The sequence below is a fragment of the Urocitellus parryii genome, chromosome 2 (assembly GCF_045843805.1).
Source record: "Urocitellus parryii isolate mUroPar1 chromosome 2, mUroPar1.hap1, whole genome shotgun sequence".
In the NCBI taxonomy this organism is placed as follows: Eukaryota; Metazoa; Chordata; class Mammalia; order Rodentia; family Sciuridae; genus Urocitellus; species Urocitellus parryii.
The window spans coordinates 142471284-142487312 of NC_135532.1; the positions used below are offsets into that span (position 1 = coordinate 142471284).

General features: G+C 35.5%; 1 protein-coding gene and 1 non-coding gene across 2 annotated transcripts in view; one reads left to right on the plus strand and one right to left on the minus strand.

Moving 5' to 3' along the window:
* Positions 1–16029, minus strand: part of Mccc1 (methylcrotonyl-CoA carboxylase subunit 1) — a 58071-nt gene that overhangs the window by 19134 nt on the left and 22908 nt on the right. Inside the window, exons 8-11 of the mRNA XM_077794274.1 lie at positions 10353–10464; positions 9015–9096; positions 7249–7376; positions 988–1171 (exon numbers count right to left, since the gene is read on the minus strand). Coding sequence (XP_077650400.1) covers positions 988–1171; positions 7249–7376; positions 9015–9096; positions 10353–10464 — 506 coding nt within the window. The remainder of the gene's footprint in view (positions 1–987; positions 1172–7248; positions 7377–9014; positions 9097–10352; positions 10465–16029) is intronic.
* On the plus strand, positions 14550–14623 carry Trnav-cac (transfer RNA valine (anticodon CAC)). The gene has a single exon. It is a non-coding gene; the product is annotated as a tRNA-Val (tRNA).

The following is a 16029-nucleotide window of genomic DNA, read 5'->3' on the forward strand; positions in this document are numbered from 1 at the left end:
CCTTGAAGGCAGAGTGTCTATATTGTAATATAGACACTCACAGTCAATTTTAATCACTTTTAGAACTAGGCAGAGTAAAATAATAAAACAATAGATATAACATATTTTTAATTCTAATTTGTTATATATGACAGCAGTATGCATTTCAATTTAGATACATAATTTTTCTTGGTAAAGTTTTAACAAGTCTGTCGCATTTCAAAACAAGAGAACATTGTTTAAAAAACTAGTTAATGCTTTTTATTAAAAAAATTTTTTTTAGTTGTAGTTGAACATAATACCTTTATTTATTTATTTATTTTTATGTAGTGCTGAGGATCGAACCCAGGGCCTCGCCCACTTTAGGCAAGCACTCTACCACTGAGCCACAGTCCCAGCCCCGTAGTTAATGCTTTAAAAATAATTATTATAGGGGGCTGTAGCTCAGTAGCAGAGCACTTGCCTAGCATGGGTGAGGCACTGTGTTGGATCCTTAGCACCACATAAAAATAAAACAAATAAAATAAAGACATTTTGTCCATCTACAACTACAAAAATAGTTGTTTTTTAAAAAATTAACTATTATAGAAGGAAAAAGTAAAACTTGATGAGAAATCAATTAAATCCCTTACTTTAAAACATGCCAGATATTTCCATAAGACTCCGTCCCAACATAAATAATGTTCCAAAGCCAGGCACAATGGTGGTAACTCTAGTCCCAGCTGAGGCAGGAGAATCACTTGAGCCCCAAAGTTCAAGGTCAGCCTGAGTAATAAGTAAGATTCCATCTCAAAGGAAAAAAAAATGTACTAGAAGTTTAACAAGAGTGAGACTTTTGGGCTGGGGTTGTGGCTCAGTGGTAGGGTGCTCGCTTAGCACGTGCAGGGCCCTGGGTTCAATCCTCAGCACCACATAAAAATAAAAAAAAAAAATAAAAGGTATTGTGCCAACCACAACTAAAAAATAAAATATTAAAAAAAAAGACTGAGACTTTTCATTTCATATTACCTTGCTGTACTCCAGTTTCAATCCGAGTGAAAGGGTCTGCTTGAGGGGTAGAGAGGTGCACCAGTGGTCCAGCCCCTGGCATGAAGTTATTGTTTGGATCTTCTGCATATATTCTAGCCTCAAAGGCATGGCCTTGCAGAGGTATTTCTTCCTGTCTCAAAGGAATCTTCTCTCCTGCTGCAATCTGATAATAGATGAATAATGCCTCTTAGGAAAATACCAATTACAGCAGTTACAAGACTGAGTAAGTCAAAGGTCCTGTTTGTTTTTTCCCCTATGGAAAGTGTACAATGGACTTTGCAATACAGCCAAATAAAAACTATGATTTTATCCATTCACTTGAGTATTCAGTAAAACAGAAATAGATTAAAACACAGATGCAGCTTGAGAATCATGTATTAATTGCAATGGCTTTCTAGAGATTTTAAGTGGAAAAAGGCAAACTGATGGCTAATTTGCAAATATAAAAATCAACATTTGTAGCCGGGTACAGTGGCACACGTCTATAATACCAGCAGCTCGGGAGGCTGAGCCAGGAGGATAGTGAGTTCAAAGCCAGCCTCAGCAATGACGAGGTGCTAAGCAAATCCATGAAACCCTGTCTCAAATAGAATACAAAATAGGGTTAGGGATGTGGCTCAGTGGTTGAATGTCCTTGAGTTCAATCTCCAGTTCCAAAAAAAAAAAAATCAACATTTGTTTAATATAATCAAAACCAAATTTCTTACTGGCAAGATATTCTTGGTTTTCATTTTAAAACATTAGCACTCCAGTCTAAAAATCAATAAATCAATCTTTTTTTATAATAAATTATTAATTGATGTTTAGAACTACATTCACAGACATGAAAGAAATATGCTGGTCTTAGTCATCCTACGTTGTAATCTTTGTCAGCAAGTGAGTGATAAAGGGAAAAGGAAACAGCTTTTTTTTTTTTTAGTCCATCCCTCATCTCCTGAAACTGTGTTTTTTTTTTTTTTTAAAGTTGTGGAAGGATACAAGACCTCTGTCTTATTTATTTTTATGTGGTGCTGAGGATGGAACCCAGTGACTCACACATGCTGGGCAAGTACTCTATCACTGAGCTACAACCCAAGCCCCAACACCATGGGCTTTAAGCTTACTAAGTTTATGTGTGATAACAGATTATAAACAGGATCATTATTATTATTTATTACTACTATAATTATTACTATTTTGGCTCTTATGTACAAAAACAATGAATTTATCTCGTCAACTAGTACAACTTGGAAAAGGCTAATGGAGGATATTTGGTCACTTTCTCTCTTTACTTTCTTCTTCGAGTGTTTCCTCAAGATGAGAAAATGACAACCTGAGGAAGCAATATAGATACAGGAGAAAACACTCTAAGTAACTTAGCATAATCCTGAACTAAACAGGTAAGCTTAAAATAGAAGCAAATGTTTCATCTCTTTGAACCTATAAATCAGGAACCACAGTTGTTTAGAACAACAACAAAAAGGAACTGAGTGCCTTTATGGTACAGTATTTCAACTCCTATCACTTGGGTTCAAACTTTGCCTCTATACTCATTGTGACCTGGGCATGTTTTTTGTCCCAATATTCCAGATGTGGAATACCTTTTAAGACCTTAAATTGAGCAACAAATATACCACTTACCAATGGTAACTTTGAAATAATTATTATGTTTGTAGAGTTCTATTCTTTTGAGGAAAGTAATAGGTAATGAGGAGAGGGTTTGAAATATTTTAAAATTCATTGTGAAAATGGCATAAATTTTACTGCAGAAGTTTCTTTTACTAAACGCTCAACTGGACAAAATAGTACATATATAACTGATAATGTAATATAAGAAATTCACACATGAAAGTATTTTATGGAACTAGGTTGTGATTTTATTTCAAGAAATGCATTGTATTCCAAACTATAAATGTTCAAAAGCAGCTGTCCTATAAACAGGACACAGGTAATATATTGTGCAATATATTGCTTCATGACAAACTCTAATATGTTGCTACTTGTGGTAATTTTGTTGACAAATTGTGACCTGTGTTTCCCTACTCTACAGAACATATTAGAGCCAGGTCCCTGTAATCCCAGCAGTTTAAGAGGCTGAGGCAGGAGGATCTCAAGTTCAAAGCCAGCCTCAGCCACTTAGGGAGGCCCTAAGCAACAGATCCTGTCTCAAAATAAGAAATAGAGGCTGAAGATGTGGCTCAATGGGTAACCACCCTGGGTTCAATCCCTGTACAAAAGAAAAAAAAAAAAAGAATGTATTAGGGAAAACACTGATTCTGAAAGCTTGAGGAAAATGAGGAATTCTTTTATTCTAGCCTGGAGGAGATTTTTGAAGAAATATTAATACTTGAAATAGACGATGCATATTATTCTGCAGAAAGTAAGCATGAATTTGAAGTACTTAGCTAGATGAGTTAAATACTTTTAGGAATTATTATGTTTTCATAATGAAAGTATCATAAGCTGCCCTCCATAAGAAACTACTGGTCAAATGATGAAGATTTGGGTATGTCTAGTATCAAAATGCAATGTCAAGAAATTATTTCCTGGAGCTGAAAAGTATCATATATTTTTGCAACAATAACAAATGACAATATTGAAGATAAATGTTTTCAAATTCATCTTCTAATAAAGATGACTCAAAAGTCATACATGACATTCAGTTTCTTTGAAGAATGTTTGACAGTGGTTAAAATGATTATCAGATCTTATGGACACAATTCACTGAAACAATTTATAAGAGGTAAGTCCATAAGATTTGGTTACACATTCTGGGCACAGTGAGGAATATGGAGATACTGCTATAACTTTGTGTTTAACTTTAACTTGGAAAAAGTTCTCAAGAAGGACCCAATGGTGGTCTTCTGCTTGGGAGTAAGGTAGTTCTATAAATGTTAGAAGTGATAAAGAACCCAATCATGCTTTTTTTTACTTGAAAATTTATTCAGTCAGTATGACTGGTTTGTATACCTTTGAAATACTGGTTTCCACCAGGGGAGATGGCATATGCCTGTAATCCCAGCAGCTCAGGAGGCTGAGGCAGGAAGATCATGAGTTCAAAACCAACCTCAGCAATTTAGTGAGGCCCTAAGCAACTCAGTGACATCCTGTCTCTAAATAAAAATACAAAAATGGGCTTGGAATGTGGCTCAGTGATTGAGTGTCCTAGGTTCAATCCCTGCTCCCCACCCCCCACCCCTGCCTTAAAAAAAAAAAAAAGAATTGGATTCTAAGTTAGAAGCACCATGAGGAAAAACAAGTCAGTGGGTCATATGATTACAGATTTGATACTAATAACGAAATTCTCATTGCAAAATGGTTAGATAATAAAAATGTCATTGTTGGACCAACTATGACCTGATAAAACTACTTGGCAAAGTTCAATAGTAGAAATAAAAAAGAAAGAGTAGAGCCAGTGTGCCTCAAACAAAGGCAGTAGGTACCTGTAACAATCTCAGTGTTTATGCTATGGACAAACATGATTGGTTGGTTTCCAAATATTCCACTTCTAATAGAGGTAAAAAATGGTTTTGGCCTTTGTTCACTTTGTAATTGATATGTGAATCATAAATGCATGGATAATTCACAGAATTGTGAACAAAGATGAAGAAAGAACTCATAAATTTGTTGGATTTCAAAAGAGACATCTGCTTAGCATACTGAAAGGATGCAATGAGAAACCATCATGAGGAAGAGACTGTAATACTCCTAGACCTATTAGTGTCCAAGATGATATCCTATCAGTTGACAAGAGCAGCTGTATTACTCTCAAATGGCAAGAACAATGATGATACCAAAATGTAATGTAACCCTTTGTTTGAAGTATTTGTTCCTTTCCACCAAAATTAATTGTTTAAGACGTCATAAAAATTGCTTCTTTGTAGTGTATTATTTGTAATGTATAATTTTGTAATGTATTATTTGCCAAATGTCCTATTCATAAGATGGTTTATATATGTAAAAGATACTATATTGTCCCAGTGTTCTACATGTAGGAAAATGTATATTTTTGTTCTTCATGATAATAAAGGCTATATAAGCCCTAGACTATGATTTCCAAGCCATTTTAATGCACCTTTGTCAATGCTGTTAAAATATTTGCAGATTTGAAAACTTAGGACTTAATGGGTTAAGCTCTCCATGCTTCAGAGAAAAATGTCTGGTATACAGCAAGTACTATGTGTTAGCTGGTATTATTTCATTTCTACCTTTTAATGAAATTCTCTTTAACATTTTAATAAAAAGTTCTATGTGGTTTTTTTCTTTGTTTGCTTGTTTTAAAATTTTTTTTAAAACATTCTTTTTTAGTTGTAATTGGACACAATGTCTTTATTTTATTTATTTTTTGTGGTGCTGAGGATCGAACCCAGTGCTAGGCAAGTGCTCTACCACTGAGCCATAATCCCAGCCCTATGGCTATTGTAATTTCTTAAGTTTCAGAAATAATGCTGATTTCCCTGATATCCAAAAGCTTTCTGCTTCCCTAATCCTTAGAAAACTTTATCCTCTATGATTTCAAAGATCTAGACTTTCTTGGTTATTGCTTTAAAGAAAAATACCCCTCCATTTCCTTGAATTTGGGAAACATAAGTACTCTTGCCAGAAATTTTCTAATTCACTAGTTTTTCCTGATGTTCACTAACACTTACTAGCCTGATGTATCTGTTTTTTTCATTAGTTCTCAAGGCTAAACAGGCCTAGAAGAATCTTTTGGTTCCTTAAAACCACCAATCATCCCCAAAAGGAACATCAGCAAAAGGAACATCATATTATTGTCCACAGGAACCCTGAAAAGACAAAATTATCAAAATAATCAAGACTTCAACATCACAGCACGTGAAAACATAATTTAGATTCAGAACAAAGAATCATACAGGAGTTGAGAATATTGATACTACTTAAAGTTTGGGAGGCTAGGGGCTGGGGTTGTAGCTCAGTGGCAGAATACTTGCCTAGCAAGTGTGAGGCACTGGGTTTGATTCTCAGCACCATATATAAATAAATGAACAAAATAAAGGTCCATTAATATCTAAAAAATTTTTGGGGAAGGCTAAGGCTGGGGATGTAATTTAGTTGTACAGTGTTTGTCTAGCATGTGTGAGTCCCTGAGTTCAATCCCCAGCATTGCAAAAAACAAACAAATATATTCCTTCATATTAAAAAAGGAGGAATGAGGTAAAATAAACTGAACAGAACAAAACAGACTAAACTATTATTATTAACATTTGAAGGATATGCTTTAGGGAACTTGGGTTTATATACTAATGTTTCTCAAACAATCCACAGTAAAAGAATAGTTATGGGTGTATTTTTCTTTTTCCTTTTTTTCCCAATTTATTTATTTATTTATTTATTTATAAATGGTGCTAAGGATCGAACCCAGTGCCTCACGCATGTGAGGCAAGGGCTCAACCACTGAGCTACAACCCCAGCCTCTTTCTTTTCTTTTAAATATTTTTTAGTTGTAAATGGACCAATAAATTTATTTATTTTTATGTGGTGCTAAGGATCTAACCCAGTGCCTCACGCATAATGAGGCAATTGCTCTACCACTGAGCTACAACCCCAGGCTTGTATTTCTTTTTGTATAATATAGAAGACACATCCTACCAATGTCAAATGCTTTAAAAGTTTCCAAACATTAACTCTGAATAACAATTATGAATGAACATTTACTCAAGGGCTTGGAACAGTTTATAAATAAAGACTTTATGTGGATCATTCTATTGGTCTAGATCATTCCCTGGGCTCTTCATTCCCAACTCTGCCTTAAATTCATTTCATCTTGGCTAGCATCTGTCCTGCCTCTAAAATCGAATGATGGTATGGCCCAGAATGCTGTGGCCTTAGATAGACCACAAAGCTTTGACCTTGAGACCATGTGTTCATCACAAGTCTAAGTAATGAACCTAAACTGCTGGCTTGCCTGGTGCCTAAGTGGAATTAGAAACCTGAGTCCCTATAGTGCCAATAGTGTCATAGCATCAACTATAACTTCACTTTTTACCTCTTATTTTCCTGTCTTTATCACAACCACCAGAAAGTGAACCCTGTCCAAAGTGATGCCTCTTTTCGGAGGCCAGAGACTTATCTTTATTTACTACTACTATTATTTTATTTTTATTATTATTATTTATTATTATAATATATGTGTTGCCAGGGGTCAAGTCCTGGGCCTCATGCATGCTAGACAGGTGTTCTACTACTGAATGGCATGCTTGCTCCTTCAAGACTAATCTTCAATAGAAAAAATATTCTCACCCTAAGCTGCCACTCCACCAAGTCAGTTCCTGTGATCATCTCTGTAACAGGATGTTCCACTTGAAGCCTTGTATTCATCTCCATGAAGTAGAAATTGTGCTTTGAGTCCATAATAAACTCCACAGTGCCTAGAAGATAAAAAATCAGTAGCATATCAAGATCTTCTATGATGTAGCAAATCAAGTCCTACGGATGTCTCCATTTAATGGTAAACATTTTGCATTTAATGAAGAAAATATCTCACATTTTGCAGCAGCAAATCAATGTCAGTTAAAATGGGGAGCTGCATAAGATTTAGTAATGGAAAAGTATATTTGGGGCTGTGCCTAAATTATGAATCAGTTTCAGCTGTTGTAGTGAGAGCATGATTGGACCATGTATTACTGCACTAGAGCACCAAGATCCTCAGAGCTTCATGCCAGGACATCCCACCTCATTCCAACTCTGGAGAAAAACAATTTTTTTTCCCCTGATTGTGGAAGTTACTTGGAAGTTTCCTTTTGCAGATGACACACTGAAAGGTGGTCTAGCAACTAAGCCAAATATTAATGTTTTATCTATTAGCACTCCCCCCCTTTTTTTTCCTGCAGTGTTGGGGATCAAATCCAGGGCCTCAAACATGCTAGGCAAGCTTCCCTTATATTTATTAAGGTGATATTTTAAACAACAAACTTTAATTTAAGTGTAGGAATACATGAGGACTCTGTGACTTTCTATTCAATTTTGCTGTGAACTTAAACTGCTCTAAAGGGTTGGGGAATGTAGCTCAGCCTAGCATGCATGAGGCCTTGGGTTAAATCCATAGCAATGCAATAATGAAACAAAACAAAACAAAACAACAACAACCCCAAACCAAAAAATTACTCTAAGTTTATTTTTAAAAGAAGAAAAAACGGCACCAGGTATGGTGGCATGTGCCTGTAATCCCAGCACCTTGGGAGGCTGAGACAGGAGGATCTTGGGTTCAAAGCCAGCTTCAGCAATGGCAAGGCACTAAGCAACTCAGTGAGACCCTGTCTCTAAATAAAATACTAAATAAGGCTGGCAATATGGTTCAGTGGTCAAGTGGCCCTGAGTTCAATCCCCCGCCTCCCCTCCAAAAAAGAGCAAAAAAACAAAGTCAGTAATTTCATTTAAAAATAGACTAGAGGTCTGGGGTTGTGGCTCAGAGGTAGTGCACTTCCTGACATGTGTGAGGCACTGCGTTTGGTTCTCAGCAACATAAATAAATAAATAAAGAAAGAAAGAAAGAAAGAAAGAAAGATCTATCAACAACTAAAAAAAATATTAAAAAAACAATAGAATAGAAGGGCTGGGGTTGTGGTTCAGTGGTAGAGCACTTGCCTAGCACATGTGATGCACTGGGTTTTATCCTCAGCACCACATAAAAATAAAAAATAAATAAAGATATATAAAAATAATTAAAAAATAGAACAGAAAATATCAAAACTTACCATATATAATCAGGACAAAAAAATGATTAGTGAAATGTTTGTTTCAAATATATGTATTCAATCACAATCACCTATGTGTGCACACTGGGTCTCAATATAAAATGTTTTTTTTTTTGGTGGTGCTGGGGACTGAACCCAGGGCTTTTTGCATATGAGGCAAACACCCTACCAACTGAGCTATGTCCCCAGCCCTAAAGTGTATTTCTTACTGTGGATATTGTCAAAGAAGCTTGAAACCACTGATTTAAATATTATGTTTCTTTTTCCTTCTGATACAAAGATAAATTACTTTTGACTCTTTGGTTAACATACCTGCTCCAACATAATTTACAGCTTTAGCAGCTCTGACTGCAGCTTCTCCAAGTTTTTGTCTTACTTCAGGTTTAATACCAGGCTATGAAAAAAATATTTTAAAAATATTTTCTTTAGTACCTTTACTTACTAGAAGTTCCACTGAAATGTAGTATTATATTTTAGGTGTCAAATAACTATATTAAAAAGATAAAGATAAAAAGCTAATGTTATATACTTCCTTAAGAAACACTGTACCAGTTTAACTGTCATTATACCAAAATAATAGTTCTGCTTGTGATTTCTATGAATCTCAGGTATTACTCAGCATATTTGCTTACCTTTATGCCTTGCATGTACAGAATAACTTTTATAACTACATGAAAAATTTTAAGTATTAATATGAAAACTCTCAATGACCCTCATATGACTTCAGAATGACAGAGTAATCTGAATCATGTGCCAAATGATTTCTTGAAATAAAAGGAAACCTTAAAATTCCAAACTAATAAACAAGGTTCACAAAATGAAATATATTATCAGTAAGTAAGCAAAGTTTTTTTAACATTTTAAAACAGTGCTCTATAGGTATACATTTAAGCAATCACTGCTTTACTGAAATTACTGTTGACATATACTTCAAATGGTATAATATACTCTGCAACAGAAATTACATTGATTAACTAGAAATCTCACATTCCTGACTTTTGGAAATACATATTGAAAAACAAAACAAACAAACAAATAAAAACAACAACAACAAAAAAATGTATCTAACCCAAGGCAGCAGCAGGACAAAAACAAATATAAATCCAAAAGTACATGGTCCTCACAGTTGGTCTTAACCCAAACAACAACCTAAAACCATTAAGAACAAGACTTGGAGAGATGTAAAAAAAAATTAATTTTAGGGAGCAAAGGAGTTGGCCCACTTTCCTCCTCTTTATGGTAGGAAGATGGTTAATATATCTTAGGAACATCCAAAATAGTTGCTAAAAATGTTCTCTATAAAAAACACATTCAATTAACCAGACCTTTCCATTCTATTGCTGTAATAAATCTAGTTAATTACAATTTAAAATGTGCTCCGAAACCTCACTATTTAGCTCACTCTAAGTCAGATACTTGGATCAGAGTAGATTTTCCCAGATTCCACCTTGAAGGAACATGGCCCGTTGTATGTAGCCCAGGTCACTAATGCCCTCTTCAACAGCAGTGAGACCCTATCATTACATCATGCTGGGAAGCTGTCATCCAGCAGGATTTGGAGGGGTAGGAGTCACTAGCTTCACAGATTTCTGAAGTAAAGTAAGATTTACATTATGGAGAAGCTTACTAACTTCTTTTCAACATCCTTACCGCTGGGGCCTCCTCAATGATCTTCTGATGTCGCCTCTGCACACTACAGTCTCTTTCAAACAAGTACACTGCATTGCCATGGTGATCTCCAAATATTTGGACTTCTACATGCCTATTTAAAAGCAAACACACACGTATTTTAAGGGTGAAAATATTACATTAATTAACACTGTTGGCCACAGTGACCAGGATTCCTTGATTTTTACTATCTTTAAGAAAAAGTTAACTTTTGACCTTAGAATAGAGGTTATAGATTTATAAACAGAATTACAATCTCAAGAAAATCAATGAAAAAGTTGCCAATTGCATGATAAACACTAAAGAGAAAATAATATATGAAATGACTGGCAAATAAGGAAAAGACTAAAAATAGAGGAGACTAAAAATAAGGGTGAATCACAAAATGTACAAATTGTCAAGGAAGAGACCGACAAATTTGGATATGTTAAAAATCACAAACTATTCATATTTCACATGTCTTCAGAAGACCATGGAACCTTTTAATGACTAGCTCTTATGGTCAGAATTTATAAACTATGGAAAACCGAAATAAAAATGGCTCAACCACAAAAGCTTTAAGAACTAAGTGAAATGATAAATAAATAAGTATAGATCATTAGTATTTTAAGAATATAGTATGGACTGGAAATATAGTTCAGGAGAAGAGCATGTGCTTAGCATGAGCAAGGGCCTGGGTTTAATCTCCATAGCCTTCCCCTGCAACACATACAAAAGCACTTGAATGTTGAGAATAAAATAGTAAAATTAAGATAAATTATATTAAGAGTGAATGTATGCAGTACTTTTGAAAATAAGGTTAAGGCAGGCCATTTGGTGATCAGCAGGTTTGTTTTGACATGCTCACACAAAAGTTCAGCTCACATCTTCATCACCATAATATGGAAATGAGTGGTTGGCAATTTTTTCCCCTTAAATTTTTGAGATAAGAGTTCACAAACATAGGAAAAATTAAGCCAGGAAGTCTTGTAAATGTAGCACAACAAGTCATTTCTATTCATTTTTGTTCACTTCGTGAAGCACCTCATTTTACCACTTGAAACAATTCATTGTCTTCATATATTATCTTTCTTGAATATTCCATTTTAAAAATTTCCAACTCATCAAACATATTCTCTTGACAAAATACTTGGAGCTAATTAAAAAAAAAATCTTGCTTTGTTAACCATTTTCTCTTCATTTCATTTATCCAGAAGCTAAAATCATCAAACACATTGTTGTTCTTGCTATTATTATTATTAATATTTTTGTGTGGTACTGGGGATGGAACCTAGGGTCTTATGTGTGCTAAGTAGGTGCTCTACAACTGAGCCACATCCCAAGTCCTCTTGCAGTAATCAGTTAGATCAATTTAGAATAAGAAAAAAAAGAGATTTTATCATCACTCACTCCTTTTCTAATTCTCTTCCTTTCTTATGTAGACCTGAGTTTCTGATCTTTCTTATTTTCCTTCTCTTTGAAAAGCTTCTATTAACAACTCTTGCAAGGCAGTTCTTCTCACCAGAAATTCCCTCAACTTCAGTTTCTCTTACAAAGACTTTATTCAGCCTTCACATTTAAAGGATGATTTTGCTGGATACAGAAGCTAGGTGGGTTTTATATTTTTTTCTTTTAACACTTCATATTTCATTCTACTTTCTTCTTGCTTACAAGGTTTTTGATGAGTTTGCTTATCCTTGATCTTTCATAGGTAATGTGCCCCCACCCCCATAATTTTCTTCTATTTGTTTTTCATTTCCTGAAGTTTGAATATCAAATTTGGTGTTCTCTTCTAAGCTTGCTGGTTCTATAGTTTGGTGTTTGTCATTAATTTTGGAAAATTATTGGCTGTTATTACTGAAGTAATATCTGAAGATATTTTTCCTGCTCCTCTTTCTCTTCTCCTCGTGATATTCAAACAATATGTTTTACTTTAAAAAACTCTCACAGTTCTTGGATATTTCATTTTTTTTCATTCTTATTTCTCTTCCTGTTTCAGTTTGGGAAGTTTCCATTGATATATGTTCATGATCACTGATATTTTCCTTGGGTATTCCCAGTCGAGGCTACTGATTAACCCATCAAATGATTGCATTTCTAGGATAGTGTTTTTGATTTCTACCATTAAAAAAAAATTTTTTTAGCACTTTCATCTGTCTGCTTACCTAATCCATCTGTCTTTGTGTGTGCACACGTGTGTGTATGTATGTGTATGTGTGTGTGTGTGTGTGTGTGTGTGTGAGTGTGTGTGAATGTGTGAGTATGTAGTACTGGGGATAAAATCCAGGGCCTCATACATACTAGGCAAGCACTCTACACTGAGCTACATCCCCAGCCCTACCCATCTGTTCTTGAATGTTGTCTGCTTGTTCCATTAAAGCTTTTATATGTTAATCAGTTATTTAAAATTCCCTATCTGATCTTTCTAAATTTATGTCATTCCCAGTCTTGTTCTGATGCTTCCTTTGTTTTTTTCAGACTGAACTTTTTCTGTCCCTTAGCATGTCTTGTAATTTTATTTGTTAAAAGTAGGACATGACAAAATGACCATACTACCCAAAGCTCTATACAGATTTAGTGCAGTTCCAACCAAAATCCCAATGGCATTCCTCATAGCAACAGAAAAAACAGTCATGAAACTCATCTGTAAAAATAAGAGACCCAGAATAGCTAAAGCAATCCTTAGCAAGAAGAGTGAAACAGGTGTCATCACTAAAACAGACCTTAAACTATACTACAGAGCAACAGTAACAAAAAGAGTAGGTATTGGCACCAAAATAGACTGGTAGATCAATGGTACAGAATAGAGGACACAGAGATTAACCCACATAATTATAGTTATATTAGACAAAAGCGCCAAAAACATACATTGGAGAAAAGATAGCCTATTCAACAAATGGTGCTGAAAAACTGAAAATCCATATGTAACAAAATGAAATTAAACCCCGATCTCTCACCTTGCACAAAACTCAATTCAAACTGGATCAAGGACCTAGGAATTAAGCCAGAGACACTGCGTCTAACAGAAGAAAAAGTAGGCCCAAATCTCCACTATGTCAGATTAAGCTCTGACTTCCTTAATAAGACTCCTATAGCGCAAGAATTAAAATCAAGAATCAATAAATGGGATGGACTCAAACTAAAAAGCTTCTTCTCAGAAAACAAAAATAAACAATCAGTGAGGTGAGTAGAGAGCCTACATCTTAGGAGCAAATTTTTACCACTTGCACATCAGATAGAGCATTAATCTCTAGAATATATAAAGAACTCAAAAAAAACTAAACCCCCCAAAACAAATAACCCAATCAATAAATGGACCAAGGATCTGAACAGACACTTCTCAGACAATGATATACAATCAATCAACAACTATATGAAAAAATGTTCATCATCTCTAGCAATTTCAGAATGCAAATCAAAACTACTCTAAGATTTCATCTCACTCCAGTCAGAATGGCAGCTATTAAGAATATAAACAACAATAAGTATTGGCAAGGATGTGGGGAAAAAGGTACACTCATATGCTGCTGGTGGGGCTGCAAAATGGTATAGCCAATATGGAAAGAAGTATGGAGATTTCTTGGAAAACTGGGACTGGAACAACCATTTGACTCAGCTATCCCTCTCCTTGGTCTATACCCAAAGGACTTAAAAACAGCATGCTACAGGGACACAGCCACATCAATGTTTACAGCAGCACAATTTACAATAGCTAAACTATGGAACCAACCTAGATGCCCTTCAGTAAAAGACTGGATAAAGAAAATGTTGTATATATACACAATGGAATATTACTCAGCAATAAAAGAGAATAAAATCATGGCATTTGCAGGTAAATGGATGGAGTTGGAGAATAAAATGCTAAACGAAGTTAGCCAATCCCAAAAAACCAAGGGCCGAATGTTTTCTCTGATATAAGGAGGCTAATTCATAGTAGGGTTGGGAGGGGGAGCATGGGAGGATTAGATGAACTCTATATAGGGCAAAGGGAGGGAGGGGGTATGGGGGTAGAAAAGATGGAGGAATGAGATGGACATCATTACCCTAAGTACATGTATGAAGACACAAAAGTTGTGAATATACTTTATATACAACCAGAGGTATGAAAAATTGTGCTCTATATATGTAATATAAATTGTAATGCATTCTGCTGTCATATATAACAAATTTGAATTAAAAAAAAATAGTAGGGACATGAGGGCTGATGTAGCTCAGTTGGTAGAGTGCTTGCCTCACATGCACAAGGTCCTGGGTTCAATCCCCAGCATCACACACACTAAATAAATAAAGTAGAACATGATATATCAGGTAATAATATCTGAGGTAAAGAGAACTTTAGTCCACTAAAATGGTTAGGAAGTAGGCTGTGTTAACGTTTGTAGTGGCTGTAGATTATACCAGAAGTTTCAGTTTCTTCTAGTGTTCTTGTTTCATTTTTTTTCCTTTACTGTTTTTGGCAAACCCCGAACCTTCTTAATTAGAGCCTGCATTTTATAGCTCCTTCAATTATAACTCACTGTTACTGTCCTGGAGCCCTGGTAACATGTGTCTTAGTCTGTTCTGGCTGCTCTAACAAAATATCTTAGACTAGGCAATTTATAAATAGCAGAAATGTATTTCTTACAGTTCTAGAGGAGAGAAAATCCAAGATTGATGTGCTAGCAGATTCAGTGTCTGGTGAGGGCCTCTTTCTCATAAATGGTGACTTGTTACAGTGTCCTCATATGGCAGAAGAGAGAAGAGGCAAATGGTTTCTCTCAAGCCTTCTAGAAGGGCAATAATTCCTTCATGGTCTAATCACCTTCCAGAGACCACAGGTCTGAACACCATCACTTTGGGAGTCAGGTTTCAACATAAAAATTTTTGAGGGACATTAAACATTCAGACCATAGCAGTATGGTAGTAGGGTGTGGGGGAGGAAAAACAATCCATAAATCTTATGATGAGATGGTCTTTTAATGGGCCTGTGTTTGTGTTGAGACTTTCAGAACTGTTTCTTAGCCTTTTAAAAATTTTCTCCCCTTATGTGAAACAGAAGGGCTAGAGGAGTTAGAGCTGACTAGCTGTCATTCCCCCAGGCCAGAAGAGGCTCTGGCAACATTTTCCTGGGAGTTAGGAATCCTTTTGTTGGGAAGAACAGAATGCCCTGAGTCTATTTCAAAATAGTTACTTTCCCTCTTCCCACTGTCCCAAATCATAAGGAAATTTTCCTTGAATTTTCACTGTGAGAATTTAATGGAGTTCTAGGAGTTAAAGTGGAATATTCCATGAAAGTGGAATAGAACCTGAATCTGTGCCCCACGGGGTCTCTTTCAGGCTAGTCCACACTCAGCCTCCAGCCATTTGGCAAGATTCTCATTATGTGTTGAGCTCCAGAAGCTTTTGCTTCAAGGTCTATCTCAGCTGTGCTGCACTGAATTCACAGCCTGTCCAGATTTCAGAGCATTGGGGTGCTCCGTGGCGTCTATTCTCTAGTGGTCTAAATGTTGCTTATCCCTAGTTTTGTTCAGTTTTTCCCTTGCTTTCTGGATGGAAGCAATGACCTCTAAGCTCTTTACATTTTGGAGCTGAACCATTTGTCAATTTCCAATTGTAAATTCTACACTTCCACTGATTTTCCCTCATCTTTTAGCTGTTACAGGGAAGGAAACACTATAGCAGGAACTCCAGGCCATGAGGG